General features: G+C 33.6%; 1 protein-coding gene across 1 annotated transcript; it reads left to right on the top strand.

Annotated features, from left to right (window-relative positions):
• Nucleotides 1–5,728: 5,728 nt before the first annotated feature.
• On the top strand, nucleotides 5,729–8,849 carry LOC127074819 (abscisic acid 8'-hydroxylase CYP707A2). The gene is made up of 7 exons (XM_051016198.1): nucleotides 5,729–6,078; nucleotides 6,271–6,586; nucleotides 6,739–7,125; nucleotides 7,425–7,599; nucleotides 7,731–7,837; nucleotides 7,949–8,067; nucleotides 8,330–8,849. Exons 1-7 carry the CDS (start codon nucleotides 5,879–5,881, stop codon nucleotides 8,421–8,423), a joined length of 1,398 nt encoding a protein of 465 aa, XP_050872155.1. The 5' UTR covers nucleotides 5,729–5,878; the 3' UTR covers nucleotides 8,424–8,849.
• The last annotated feature ends 5,767 nt before the right edge of the window (nucleotides 8,850–14,616 follow it).

Genomic DNA, 14,616 nt, shown 5'->3' on the forward strand with positions numbered 1-14,616 from the left:
CCAACATAATGTTTAAATTATAAATTCTTAGCAATTTATAGACTCATTAAACTTGAAAAATATTTGAATGACTTGCTATGAGATGAAAGGTCAAATAAATAGGGTATATTTAGCATGTCATGTTATTGAATGAAACATTTTTAATAACAAAACAAAAAAAATTAGTAACATAATAACAACATTATTTTATCAAAAATCACAACATCAAATTTGAAATGATTAAAGAGAAAGTGATCAAGAAAGTTACAAACAGTTTTTTACTCAAGAAAGTGAATCATACAAGGTGGATGCATCCCAATTAATATGACTTAATACGCTGTGAACCTACTCATTACATTGCAAATATATTAAAACATCACAAAATAGTCGTTTCAAGAAAAATTCTTTTGCTAAAATATATCATACAAAATAATAAAATGATTTTAGAACTAGTTAGAATAATTAAAAAAAAAATAACGTTGAGTACTTATACCCGATAGTTTATAAGTAATTAATAACTAATTTTTAATTATAAAATAATATAAAAGATATGTTTAATTAATAGTTAATTTTAAATAAAAATTAAAAATGGGTAAAACTGAAGTTTAAAAAAATGTTTATTTGTAAAATTTAAACTATCAATTATTTGAATTTATTTATAAAATATATAAAATAGTAAAAATAAATTAAAAACTCATGAGAAAATAACAATTATCAAACAATTAAAAAAAATTATAAATTATAAGACATAAAATATAAATTTAAAAAATGATATTTCCAGACCCTTAAAATCCATAAAAGTGACAAAAGTTGTAATTATAATTTGTTTTATTTTTTAAATATAATTTTTATTATATTAATAATCTAGTGATCAATCCATAATTAAATAAACATTAATACAAACAAATAAATAATACTAACATTAAAAAATATAGCTAATGGATGATGCCAATTCCATTATAGGTCATAAAATGAGTTGCTACGTGGCAAGGTGGGTCAGGCTAAATCTCAAACTAACATTAAAAAGGTACTCTTTCGTGATATAATCTAAATTGTGTGATTCAAATTTAAAGTTAGTAGTCATGTCACTTGGGTGTATCTAAATAGATGTTTTGTAATTCAGTTTTGTAACACAATCATATTTGAATAATGTCAATCCTTATTTTCTTATTCTCTCTTTCTCTCCTTACTAAAAGTGCTTCACATAATAACAAATTGGTATCTAAAGGTCTGATTAGATTCTTGATCGTGTTTTCAAGAATCACACGTCAGTGATTATGGTTTTGGGATCGTGGGTTGTTAGTCAATCTCTGCAAAGATGAATAATACTAATGGAATTCTGAATTCTCTTCCAATTCTTAACGGCAAAAATTGGAACCAATGGAGCAAGCAAATGAAGTCGTTGCCCGACTTTCATAAAATCCTAGAAGTGGTTACTAATGGCGTCCCTGAGCTTGCTGAGAATGCAACCAATGCTCAGAGAGTCACGAACAAGGAGGCGAAGAAGAAGTACTGCAAGGCCGCATATTGCATTCAATCGGCGGTAGACTCCGTGAATTTCAACAAGATCTCTCATGTTGAATCGGAGAATGAGGCATGAGATATTCTTGTCAAGTACTATGAAGGAGGTGAGGAAGTCAAAGTCATCAAATTGCAGACTTTGCGACGATAATATGAATTGTTGCAGATAAGAGAAGATGAAAAGATTGCAGACTATATGTCAAAGGTACAGAATTCCGTCTATCTCATGAAGGGTTATGGTGAAACCCTAACTGATAAGATGATAGTTGAGAAGGTAATGTGTACGTCGACGTCTCATTTTGTTCACGTTATCGTAGCTATTCAAGAATCCAACAATCTTGAAACCTTGAAATTGGAAGATTTAGTTGGTTTGTTGGAGACGCATGAGATTAGGATTGTCGAAAGGAAAAAGCTTCAGGATTCGATACAAGCACTGCAGACTCAGGCTTGAAAGAAGCATGGTGGTTCCAACCAGTTCAGAGGCCAATGAGGCAAGACTCAAAGAAATAAGTATTGGTCGAACCCTTAAAAGCATAAGGTCAATGAGAAAGACAAAGAGAAAAAGGAAACTCCTATTAGAAAGACAAAGAGAAAAAAGGTGTGCAGTGCTATAAATGTGAAAAGTGGGGTAACATGACAAAGAATTGTTGGTACAATAAAGACAAGGGAGCTACAAAAGGCAATAAGGAAGAAGAAAACCTTGCACGCCAAGATTAAGACGATTCCGAAGATATGATGGTTATGGCTGCAGTTGCAGATGACCATGTCAACTCCAAGATTGGTTAGAAGATTTTGACGTGTCAAAGAAGAGCAAAGTCAAACTTTTTGATAATATCTCATTGCAAGCAGAAGGTACTGACGACATGGTTATTCAAAGGATCTATGGAAGAAAAGCTATGATCAAAGATATACTATATGTACCTGGAATGAAGTGAAATATGCTAAGTGTTGGAAAACTGGTCGGAAAAGGTTTCTCTGTGATTATGAAAGATGAAGTCGTGGAACAATTTGACACTAAGAATAATTTGGTCCTGAAATCTCTTATGTTGAAGAATAACACATTCAAGACCATGATCAATTCCACTGAAGTACAATGTCTAAAAACTGTTGTGAACCACAAGCGTAGTTGGTTGTGACATTTGAGGTTTGGACATTTGAACTTTCGATCACTCAATCAACTGATTACTCAAGATATGGTGATTGGTATACCAAGGCTTGAGATATCCGACAAACTCTATGAAGGTTGCTTAGTCGGAAAGCAATCTAGAAAGTCTTTCATTTCGTCTATGCCAATGAGATCCTCTTGCACACTAGAAGTAGTACATTCATATGTATGTTGCCCATTCGAAGAGCATACCATTAGTAGAAATAGGTATTTTGTCTCATTTGTTGACGATTACAGTTGAAAGCTTTGGATATATGTGATCAAGCACAAAGACAAAGTATTTGCAATCTTTAAGAGATTCAAAATACTTATTGAAAACCAGAGTGAAAATAAGATCAAAGTTCTGCAAACAAATGGTGATGGTGAATACACATCAAAGATGTTTGAAGAATTTTGTGCAGAACATGGTATTGATCATACGGTAACTTCTCCTTACACACCTCAACATAATAGAATAACATAAGGAAGAAACATGGTCATATTAGACATGGCGAGATGCATGCTGAAGCAGAAGAATTTGCCAAAATCCTTATGGTGAAGCTATTTCGACTGTTGTTTATATTCTGAACAGGTGTCCTACCAAGAAGCTAAATAACAAGGTTCTTGAAGAAGTGTAAAGTTGCAAACGACCATCAATGAGTCATCTGAAGGCGTTTGACTCTATTTGTTACAAGCATGTTCCTAATGCTAGAAGAAGGAAGTTTGATGACAAGAGTGAACCTATGATTTTGGTAAGATGTCATAAAAATGGTGCATACAGGTTGTTGAATCTAATTAATCAGAAGATCATGATGTGTCGAGATATTATGATTGATGAAAATTCTGCTTGGGATTGGAATTCTAGTGATGCAATCAATAAGCCTTTGATGAGTTACGATTTAGACGAAGTAAATAATGAAGTTGGAGTCGGAGATATTATCGATATTCCATTAGAATTCGAAGTAGTAGTTGACATTCTCGACACAGTCGAAGTCGAAGAGGATATGGCTAGCACAAGCTAGAGGCCTCAAAGAACTAGAGCTCATTCAACAAGACTTCACGACTATGAAGTGGTTAGTGATGATGAAGTCACAACAGACGGAGAACTAGTTTATTTTTCTTTACTTGCAGGTTCTAATCCAATCAACTATAACAAGGTCTTCAAAGATAAACAATGGAAGTCTGCTAGGGTCGAAGAGTTACAAGCAATCGAAAGAAACTACACATGGGAGTTAGTCGAATTATCAACACATACAAAAGCTATCAAAGTAAAGTGGGTGTTCAAGTTGAAGCACAATATTGATGGGTCGATAGCAAGACATAAGGAGAGATTAGTAGCTCAAGGTTTTCTTCAAAGATTAGGAATTGACTACTCTGAAATATATACACCAGTAGCAAGATTAGAGACAGTTCGACTAGTAGTCGCCTTAGCATGCAAGCAAGGATGGTCGACATTTCACTTAGATGTGAAATCAACATTTTTGAATGGTCCTCTAGATGAATAGGTAAATTTCACACAACCTCATGGGCTTGTGATACAGGAGGAAGCGAGGAAAGTATATAAGTTGCACAAAGCGCTCTATGGCTTCAAGCAGGAACCTAGGGCATGGAACAAGAAGATCAACTCATAATTAGTTGAATTGGGATTCGTCAAATGTAAATCTGAGTATGAGGTCTATGTTCAGGTTGTGGTCGAAATGAAGAAACCTTTGGTGTTGCAGATTGATAACAAGTCAGCCATAAATCTTGTGAAGAAACCAGTTTTGTATGGAAGGAGTACGAACATCAAAGCTAGATTTCATTTCCTTAGAGAGAAGGTAAATCGAGGTGAACTTCACGTGAGACATTGCCCAAATGAAGCACAGTTGACAAAAAATTTCACCAAAGGATTGAAGATCGATAGATTTCTGAATTTGAGAAAGAAATTAGGAATAGTTCAGATCGACTATGATTAGCATATGTTCAACAACTTAGATTATACGGGGTTATATTGTGATATAATCTAAGTTATGTAGTCCAAACCCAAAATTATGTATATAAATAAATACTTTGGAATTAGTTTTGTAACCCAATCATATTTGAATAATATCAATACTTGTTTCCTTACTCTCTCTCATTCTCTTCTCACTAAAAGTGCTTCACGCACTCTCCAAGTTTCTTGTCATGTTTATTATTATTATTATTATTATTATTATTATTATTATTATTATTATTATTATTATTATTATTATTATTATTATTATTATTATTATTATTATTATTATTATTATTATTATTACATCATCGTTTTTTTTAATGACCACCTTTCTCTAAAATATCTTTTATTTATTTCTTTTCTTTTTAAATTTCAACCTTACATTAATCAAATCCTATTTGTTACAATTACATGATTTAGATGTGAGGACGTTTGATATGAAACCACTACCATTTATTATTTTCATAAGTATTTATTTTTGGAAAAGACTAACAAGTGTCCTAAATACATTCTTTAAATACTTAAAATGGTAAGGTTTGTTTAAAATACGTGTATTGAATGCATTGAAAATTAAAGTAATGGATGATTGAAATATTTTTTTCTTTATTTGATATCTTTAAAAAATATCACAGTGACACTCTTTAACATGATCCTTTATTAATTTGAATATAAGTTACTAAAAAAATCATTCGAATAATAAGTAATATGAGATCCTATTTACTTAGATGAAAAATTGATCTCGTAGAATAACTTATCCTACACACTCTGTAAAAAAAGATCGGTTGAAATATTTTTATATTATAATTTATATTATTATATAAAGATGTGTCTACATCAATTTTAAAACATATATTACTATTTAACTATTACACATTAAAATAAATATTTGCACTCTTTTAACACTTGATCATTTTGTACTCTAAACTATACACGTCTTGGCCACAGAAAAATAAAAACAGAAGCATCCGTAATAATACGGAAGTTCCTATACAACAATAAGAGTACTATACTAGTACACGCTGTTGATACACGTGCTTAGTGTTTCTATTATTTTTCATCAAATTGCACTATTATTTAATCCATTAGCTGTACTCACATGAGAGTGGAAATCTAGCTGGTGTTACTCTACTCTCCTTCTCACCCTCTTCCTACTTCATCACTTCAATCAATTCCTATAAATACCTCAATTCTTCATCTTCTTTTTCTCACTCATCTTCTTTCATTTCAATATTCATCATTTTTCATATACACTACCAAACATGCTTATTTTCTACTTTCTTTCTATTCTCTTCATTCTTGTTTTCATACTCAAATCACTCTTCAAATCCTTCTCTTTTTCTTCTAATGGAAAAAAACTATTGCCTCTCCCTCCTGGCTCTATGGGTTATCCTTACATAGGTGAAACCTTCCAAATGTATTCTCAAGACCCTAACCTTTTCTTTGCCAACAAAATCAAAAGGTTCTTAATTCACCCTCTATCCTTTTTACCTTTTTTACTACATGTTTATTATCTATAGCATCCGATTGAATTAGTCGAAATTATAATGAGTCAAAGACTCAGGATGATTTCGAGAAATTCAACCGGATACCAAATATGTACCATTTTGTGTTATTTGGACTAATTGTTATTTTATTTTTGGAATTATTATAGGTATGGTGCTATGTTCAAGTCTCATATTTTGGGTTGTCCTTGTGTGATGATTTCAAGTCCAGAAGCAGCAAAATTTGTGTTAAACAAAGCTCAACTTTTCAAGCCAACATTTCCAGCTAGCAAAGAAAGGATGTTAGGGAAACAAGCAATTTTCTTTCACCAAGGAAATTACCATACTAACCTTAGAAGACTTGTTCTTCGTACCTTCATGCCTGAGGCCATCAAAAGCATTGTTCCCAACATTGAATCCATTGCTCAATCTTGTCTCAAATCATGGGAGGGAAACTTAATCACCACTTACATTGAAATGAAAACAGTAAGCACTCAAAAACAGAACAAAAAAACAGAGCAAAATAAAATCTTCTGTTTTTCTCTAAACAAAACAAATAAAATTTTAATTTTTTTATCAAATTCAAATCTTTTTAACCAAATAAATAATGGGTTTATCTTAATTTTTTGTTTTTTCAGTTCACCTTCAATGTTGCACTTCTATCAATTTTCGGAAAAGACGAAATTCTATACAGAGAAGATCTAAAAAGATGCTACTACACACTTGAAAAAGGGTACAATTCAATGCCAATAAACCTTCCAGGAACACTATTTCACAAAGCGATGAAAGCAAGAAAAGAACTAGCTCAGATCTTGGAACAAATAATCTTAACAAGGAGGTGCAAAAAGCAAGATTACAATGATTTGTTAGGTTCTTTCATGGATGAAAAAGCAGGACTCAGTGATGAACAAATATCAGATAACATCATTGGTGTCATTTTTGCAGCTCGTGACACAACTGCTAGTGTACTTACATGGATTGTTAAGTACCTTGGTGAAAATCCTACTGTCCTTGAATCTGTCACTGTAAGTATTTGGGTCCTACCTTTTATCCTTCTAATCATTGGCAAAATTTTATTTTTATTTCTACATTTTAACAAATAAAGGGTATTTTAGTCTTTTGACAGTTTTTGTAAGAGACTAAAACTAAATAAATTTGTTCTTATATACTAAAATAAAATTATCATTTTTTAAAAAACAGTTAAATTGATAATTGTGCAGAGAGATTCAATCGTAATAAATTGGTAATTATGCAGAGACATTCAATTGCAAAACTTTGCTTTGGTTATTTAAGCTTATAAATGTTTTGGTTGTGACTTTTGCAGGAAGAACAAATGTCTATATTAAAAGGGAAACAAGAAAGTGGTGAAGAAATTGGTCTAAATTGGGAGGACACAAAAAATATGCCAATAACTTCGAGGGTCATACAAGAGACATTAAGAGTAGCATCAATTTTGTCTTTTACATTTAGAGAAGCAACGGAAGATGTTGAATATCAAGGTAATAATCAACTCCGATACGATACTCCTGCCGACCTGAAATATCTCAGGTTGGAGGAATAATATTTTTACCTTTTTTACCCCCACTATTTGTACTCATAGATTTTGTGTTTGGACTATTTATTTTTTCAGGGTATCTTATACCAAAAGGATGGAAAGTTTTGCCACTTTTCAGAAACATACATCACAGTCCAGAAAATTTCAAAGAGCCTGAAAAATTTGATCCTTCAAGATTTGAGGTAATTATTGAACCATATAACTTGTGCATTCCCTAAGTCATTGTTTTTTTCTTTGTCTTTTACTATTCAAAATCCACACCTTGATAGATTCTGTTAAACTATTTTTGGCAGGTTGCTCCAAAACCTAATACTTTCATGCCATTTGGGAATGGGGTCCATGCATGTCCTGGCAATGAATTAGCAAAGTTAGAGATTTTGGTTCTTGTACATCATCTAACCACAAAGTACAGGTTGGTAAACTCAACTTTGTATTCTTCGATTCTCGATTCTCAACCGACCTATTTTTGGACGAGTTATGATTCGTGTATAATTAGTGCACGTTTGAATTTACAGTGATGTTTGACAAAAATACATATTTTGTAATTTTTTGAAACTCACCGTAAATTCAAATATATATTTTATGTATCTGATTCGTTTCGTTGATCAAGATCGGACGATTTACATATTTTATATTTTATGTTCTAAAGTTTGGCTGCTATTATTTTTGTGTAGGTGGTCAGTGGTTGGTGAAAAAAATGGAATTCAATATGGTCCTTTTGCTCTTCCACAAAATGGCTTACCAATCAAATTATATTCAAAGAAATAATAAAGAATGAACCAAACAAAAAGGTGGGGGCTAGTCAAATATAGCATGGAAGCAACTTTCTAAATTTGGAATGGTTTCAAAAGAATGTGATTTTGATTAAACTTTGACAACAAAAAGTGGTGAAGAGAAGATAGCATATAACAAATGCATAAACAAAAGGAAGATTAAATTTTAGTTCATAGAAATTTTGCACTAACAAGAAGTCAAGTGTACATAGGTTATATAGGAAGAGTAAAGAGTTTTAATAGGCTAATTTTTTTCTTAATTTTATTTTTTTGGTTTATAGTTTTTTATTCTCCCAATTTATTTTTATTTTGAAATATTTTGAGGAAAAGTCCTCAAGAGATTGAATTAAATGTAATCAAGTAACTTAGTTTTGTATCCATATGAATGTTGCAACATTAATGAGAACATTTCAATTCTTTAGCATTGGAAAATTACTTTTTAATAAAAACTCATATGCTTAAAACTTCTATTAGTAACATAAAAACAAAAAGAATATATTGCAAGAGTTTGAGGAAGAAATTTATTTATATTACTTTGTTTTTATGTTTTATGTGTTTATGTCCGTGACTATGTAATTTTGAATTACTATTTGAATGAATTAGGATTTAAAGCATTATGAATCATATTTATAATAATGCATTCGCTACGTAGCATGACGATACGGGGCTCAAGTTATGGAATATCTCAACTTTTAGGATTATTTTTGAATTCATGACATCTTTTTGTTGAGAGCGGGAAGATATGGCTTGAAAGGATCGAGAGGGGCTCGTGTTGCATGCAGACACCGCTCAACATTTTTGGATAAAGATCGAGTTGGGGAGGACAAGTTTCATCATTAATAGCATTCAGAGATTGGAGGATGCTTGTTCGGACGTGAGACTATCTTCTGTTTGGTTTGTTTCTTACATTGACCTTAACAAGAAGGTGTGTAGCTCCACACTGCATCACTATGAATGTATGTTTTCTAGATTGAGGATTAAATTGCTTTTACGTACACTTGATAGTGGATGTTGTGAAAACGATGCCCATAAAACAGAGTATGATCGGTTTCTTGATTAATAAGAAAACAACAAAGTAAAGGAAAAGAGAAAAGATAAGAAAAAGACAATTCAAAATGGTTTAAAACTAGATTTTTGATTCAATTACACATTAGGCTACAGTGTTTACAATAGAATCTCAATGACACCACTTTCTCCCTCTAATTAAGATTATCAGGGGTTGATGGAGAAGTGATGACTAGTATGTTATATATAGAAAAACTAATCACTAGCTTTCAACTAACATACTAAACAATTGACCCAACAAACTTATCTAATTCGACATGCTAACTTAATGAACAAGCTAACATATTTCGACAACTACACTAGCTCTCCGACTTCGACAGAGTTTGCTATAACACTAGCTTATAACTCATGATCTACAAATCTCCACCTTGGAACAAACTCTGAACTACGAAACCAACTAGTTGTCATCATGTAGTCTTATCAGCTGCATACAGTGGAAAAACTTGCAATTTGCCAATGTCTTGGTGATCATATCAGTGGCATTGTCATCAGTTGAAACCTTTAGCACTTGGACTTCTCCACACTCGATTATCTCTTTGATAAAATGCAGTCTCACATCGATGTGCTTGGCTCACTCATGATAGGCTGAATTCTTCGACATGTGTATTTCATTTTGACTATCACGTTTAATAGTGATAGATTAACCTTGAAGTTTCAGCTCCTTAGAAAAACCTTTAAGCCATAATTCTTCTTTCACAACTTCAGTGATGGAAATATACTCTGCTTAGTAGTTGTTAAGGAAACAACCTTCTGAAGTGTTGCTTTTCAACTAATTGTTATGCTAAACATAGAGAACGCGTATCTAGAAATAAATTTTCTGGAATCCTTACAACCTGCATAATCATAGTCGAAAAATCCTTTAATTTCGACTATGCTATCATCACCACAAGCTCCACCATAAATAAGGACTCTTCTCAGAGACCCATTTATGTACCTTAGGATCCACTTTAATGCTTTCCAGTGCGCCTTCCCAGGATTTCTTTATACCTGCTTACAAGGCTCACTTAGTACGTTATGCCTGACCTCATACAGACCATAACATACATCAAAGAACCTACTATACAAGCATATGTAATTTTATTCATATAGTCTCTTTCGACTTTAGTACTAGGACTTTGAGTCGAACTCAACTTGAACTGGGGTTTAATGGGTGTTACAATAGGCTTTAAATTCGACATACCAAACTTTTTGAGAATCTTCAGTAGGTATGTCTCTTGAGATAAGCATAATCTCGGTTTCTTTCTATCTCTATGGATGTCAATCCCAAGAATCCTAGAGGAAGCTCTCAGATCTTTCACGTCGAACTCCTTATCGAGTTCAACCTTCACCTTCATAACATCCTCGACATTGTTGCTTGCTATGAGGATGTCATCCACATAAAGTAACAAAATTGCAAGTGAACCTCCAAGTCGAAATATGAGGTAAACAAAGTGGTCAAACTGGCTCCTAGTGAAACCTATATTTGCTATGAACTTGTTGAATCTTCTATTCCATTGTCGAGGAGATTGTTTCAGTCCATATAACGACCTATTCAGCTTGCACACATAGTCTTCCTTTCCCTTTTCTACATAACCTGTAGGTTGCCTCATCAGGATTGTTCCATCTAGATCACCATACAGGAAGGTTGTCTTTACATCCATTTGTTCAAGTTCTAAGTTGAGCTTTGCCACCATGGCTGGCAACATTCTAATGGATATGTGCTTTACAATAAGTTAGAACGTATCATTAAAGTTAACACCTTATTTCTGAGTGAAACCCCCTAGAAACCAACCTTTCTCTAAATCACTTCGACATCACTCATTTGATTCCTTCCTTAACCTTGAAAATCCACTTACAACTGACTAACCTGGCCCTTGTAGGTTTCTCGATCAAATCTCAAGTGTTATTATCATGAAGATATTTTATCTCATTATCCATGGATTTCATCCGTTCACTCTTCTCCCTGCTGGTGTAAGCCCTAGAGGCCAATACTTTTGGTACTTGTATCAAATTGTTTATTAATAATAAAAGGCTTTTTCTTTATTATGTTTGTTTAATAAAGTCCCTAGAATAGATAGTCCGTTTAATGTATCAAGTGTGACTTAATCATGAGATCACATTAAACATAAGGACACTATTCTTAAAGTATCCGTAGTCGAGCTTTATTGTGAAGTGGGATAACATTAAAGCATTAAGACTATTATGTATATAGACTGATGATCACATCTCATGGATCATGGATAAGGAGTTATCAAGTCTTAAACATATGTATGAATATTAAGAGTAATATTTATACTGGATTGACCCACTATGAGAATACTATATAGAATGTTATGCAAAGTGTCATAAGTTATTCTCATGGTGATAATGGTGTATACCACCCTTCGACCTGAAACCACTATGAACCCTAGATGTAGAGTCGAGTGCCTTATTGCTGATCAAACATTGTCCGTAACTGGATGACCATAAAGACAGTTGATGGGTACTCCACGAAGTATGCTAAGGGACATGAGTGACCTAGATGGAATTTGCCCATCCTGCATAACAGGATAAATGTCTATGGGTCCAATATTGAACTGGACAAGGATGACACGGTTTATGCCTTGTGTTCAATATATATATATAAGGGCAAAAGGGTAATTATACACATAATTATTATCACAGAAGGATTTGTCATATCACATGACATTTTCGTATCTTGGGTAGCAGTGATGTGTTGCTAGATACCGCTCACTGTTTATTATGTTAAATATGTGATTTAATATAATTTCCAATGCCGCAAAAACCTACAGGGTCACACACAAAGGACGGATTGATGAGAGATAGAGTAACTAAGGAATACCGTAATGTACGGTGCCCTTAAGTGAATTGTAGAACATCGTAAGGTACGGTGTACTTAAGTAGAATACGAAATATGGTAAGGTACTACGCGCTTAAGTGATTTTGGCATATTATAAGATATGGGCCATATACACTTGAGTGGGCTTTTTAGCTTGCAACCCACACAAGTGGTTCTATAAATAGAACCCTTGTGTAGAAGCATGAGTGCAGTTGCAATTTCGTTTCTCTCTCTCTCTCTCTCTCTCACTCAAAGCCTTCATTCATAGCAGCTAGCACTGAGATTGAAGGAATCCGTTCGTGTGGACTGAGTAGAGGCGTTGTCATTGTTCAACGTTCATGATCGCTCCGTAGATCTGCATCAAAGGTTACAATCGCCACAAGAGGTAACGATTCTATCACTGATCATGCTCATTCGTAAGGATCATTAAAGGAGAAATTTTAAATTCCGCTGCATTTTGGATCTCCCTTCTCCTTCACTCCCGACTCCTCATAACTTCCTTATATTCTCTAGGTTCTTCATCCCGAACCTCACTTGGAGAGATTAAGGCATAAGCTATGATATGCATAACCAAGTCTCTGAGGTGGCTTGTTGACTCTTTTCGACCTGTCTCTTGCCAGTAGGTAGTCATTATCAGTCTCATCAACTTCATCAGTAACTTGTTCCTGTTCTTCGACTTCATCTGGGTTATACAATTCCACACCATTATGCTCCACCTCAATAGGAATCTCTTCCTATTCCAGCTCCTCTCAAGAGATCTTCGTATTTTGACCAACATCATCAGTTTTCTTGAACGTCATTTCTGCTTCATTGAAAACTACATCTCGACTTGTGATACACCTCTTGCGACATGGCTCTAGGAACCATATCCTATAAGCTTTGACTCTTTTAATGTATCCAAGAAACATACATATCAGAGCTCTATGTTCGATCTTGTCTTGCCTAATATAAGCATATGCTAAACAACCAAATACTCTAAGTCTGTCGAGATTAGGTGGATGTTCCGAACAAACTTCTTTAGGTGTCTTCGTCCCCAAGGAAATTGAAGGACACCTATTTATCAGGTATGTTGCAGTTACAACAACCTCAACCCAAAACACCCTCTTCAATCCATCACTTACCAACATACATCTAACCCATTACAAAATATTTCGCTTAAACCTTTCAGGAAAACCATTTTGTTGGGGAGTACCTACGGTAGTTATGTGTCTCGCAATCCCATACATAACACAATAACTGGAAAAAGCCTCATTGCAAAATTCAAGATCATTATCGGTCTTCAACCTCATGACCTTCCTTCCAATTTGGTTTTCGACTAGGGTCTTCCAACTTTTGAAATTTTCAAAATTTCCATCCTTATCTTTCTGAATGAATACCCATAACTTTTGTGAGTAATCATCAACTATGGATAGAAAATACCTTGCACCTGAGTGTAAAGGATTTCTTTCAGGCCCTCAAATATCAGAATGGATATAATCAAAGGATCCATGTGTTCTTTGTTTATCTTTGTTAAACTTCATCATGCAGGATTTACCAAATACATAAGGTTTACAAAACTCCAGTTTTTCGACCTTGTCACCACATAGAAGATTTTGTTTCGACAATTCGACTAAGCATCTTTGACGGACATGGACAAGTATCTTATGCCATATCTTAATCTTCGACACTGGTTTTATGGATGCCACATATGCTGAACCACTTACAACCCCAACCTTAAGGGTATGTTTTTCCTCTTGATGCCTCTCAAGACTTCCTTCGACCCCTTCATTTCTTGTCGAATTCACCAAGAGAAATCAAATTTCTCTTAAGATCAGGTAAATACTTGACATTAGTCAATAGCCTTATTGACTCATCATGAAGCTTGAATCTGACATATCCAATTCCTGCAATCTTGTTGGCTCTATTATTTCCCTGTAGCACTGATCTACCATCTTGATCACATAATTCCTCAAACACGTATTTGTTTGGAGTCATGTGCCAAGTAAAACATGAATCCATAAGTCACTCCTTGCTAGAGTCGCTACTTAAAACCACTAGGACATAAGATGATTCATAATCATCTCCCACAATAGATGCATTACCATTATCCTTTCCACCATGAATTTTTAGACGTTCAAAGCACATATTTCTTGTATGACCCACATTCTTACAATGATAACACCTAATAGCAGAAGCATTATCACCATAAGAATTATGTAGAACTTTACGATTCTTCTTCTCAAACCTATTATCTTTCTTTATGAATTTTCCCTTATGGACAAACCTTCACCAATAGAAGATGTGTTGTGCTCCTTTCGTTCATTCA

Source organism: Lathyrus oleraceus, chromosome 4 (genome assembly GCF_024323335.1).
Source record: "Lathyrus oleraceus cultivar Zhongwan6 chromosome 4, CAAS_Psat_ZW6_1.0, whole genome shotgun sequence".
Taxonomy (NCBI): domain Eukaryota; kingdom Viridiplantae; phylum Streptophyta; class Magnoliopsida; order Fabales; family Fabaceae; genus Lathyrus; species Lathyrus oleraceus.

Excerpts from the sequence above, each read along its gene's own strand:
- LOC127074819 (XM_051016198.1), top strand. The coding sequence starts at position 5,879 with ATGCTTATTTTCTACTTTCTTTCTATTCTCTTCATTCTTGTTTTCATA. Across the intron at positions 7,600-7,730 it reads GGAAGATGTTGAATATCAAG|GGTATCTTATACCAAAAGGA; the intron begins GTAATAATCAAC and ends TTATTTTTTCAG. Across the intron at positions 8,068-8,329 it reads CATCTAACCACAAAGTACAG|GTGGTCAGTGGTTGGTGAAA; the intron begins GTTGGTAAACTC and ends ATTTTTGTGTAG.